This window comes from Chlorella variabilis (genome assembly GCF_000147415.1).
Source record: "Chlorella variabilis unplaced genomic scaffold CHLNCscaffold_246, whole genome shotgun sequence".
In the NCBI taxonomy this organism is placed as follows: Eukaryota; Viridiplantae; Chlorophyta; class Trebouxiophyceae; order Chlorellales; family Chlorellaceae; genus Chlorella; species Chlorella variabilis.
This window is the reverse complement of record NW_005434895.1, coordinates 2,257-2,858: the sequence shown is the minus strand read 5'-3', so window position 1 is coordinate 2,858 and position 602 is coordinate 2,257. Positions and strand designations below refer to the sequence as shown.

Here is a 602-nt window from a genome sequence, read left to right as displayed (position 1 = left end):
TGCGCTGCGCTCCGCTTGACGCGGGCAGCCCGCATGCGCCAGCAGCCAGCAGACCTGTTTAGGCTGGGCGGCTGTGGCGTTTGGTCGGCCGCGGCGCGCCGCTTGCCTGCTGTCCGCGCCGCGCCTGACGCCGTCCCCGCCCCCCGCCGCTGTCACACACACGTATGCAGAGGCGGAGGAGGAGCTGGGGATGACAGACGGCATGACGGTGCGCCTGCACCGCCACCTGCCCGACCAGGCTCAGGTGGTGGGCTTCTCTTACGGGCTGGGGGAGGAGCAGGCCTCCTACCTGCTGTCGGAGGCGCGGGTGGAGGGTCTGGCGCTGGAGGCGGTGGAGGCGGCGGAGCTGTCGGCGGTGCTGAACAGCGGCGAGTTCCAGGCGCGGTGCGGGGGCAGCCTGCGCTGGCTGCAGGGCCTGGACCTGCTGGGGGAGCTGCAACTGGAGGTGGGTGTGTGGGTGTGTGGGTGTGTGGGTGTGTGGTGGTGGTGGTGGTGGTGGTGGTGGTGGTGGAGTGCGTGTGTATGTTTGTGTGTGTGGTGNGGGAGTGTGTGTGTGTGTGTGTGTGTGTGTGTGTGTGTGTGTGTTGGTGTTGTTGTTGGTG

At 68.6% G+C, this 602-nt stretch overlaps 1 protein-coding gene across 1 annotated transcript in view; it reads left to right on the top strand.

Annotated features, from left to right (window-relative positions):
• Window positions 1–170: 170 nt before the first annotated feature.
• The window catches only part of CHLNCDRAFT_59503 (expressed protein), a gene marked incomplete at its 3' end in the record, with an annotated part of 2,681 nt that continues 2,249 nt past the window's right edge, over window positions 171–602 (top strand). Inside the window, exon 1 of the mRNA XM_005842591.1 lies at window positions 171–445. Within this exon, the coding sequence (XP_005842648.1) occupies window positions 191–445 (255 nt within the window). The 5' untranslated portion in view covers window positions 171–190. The remainder of the gene's footprint in view (window positions 446–602) is intronic.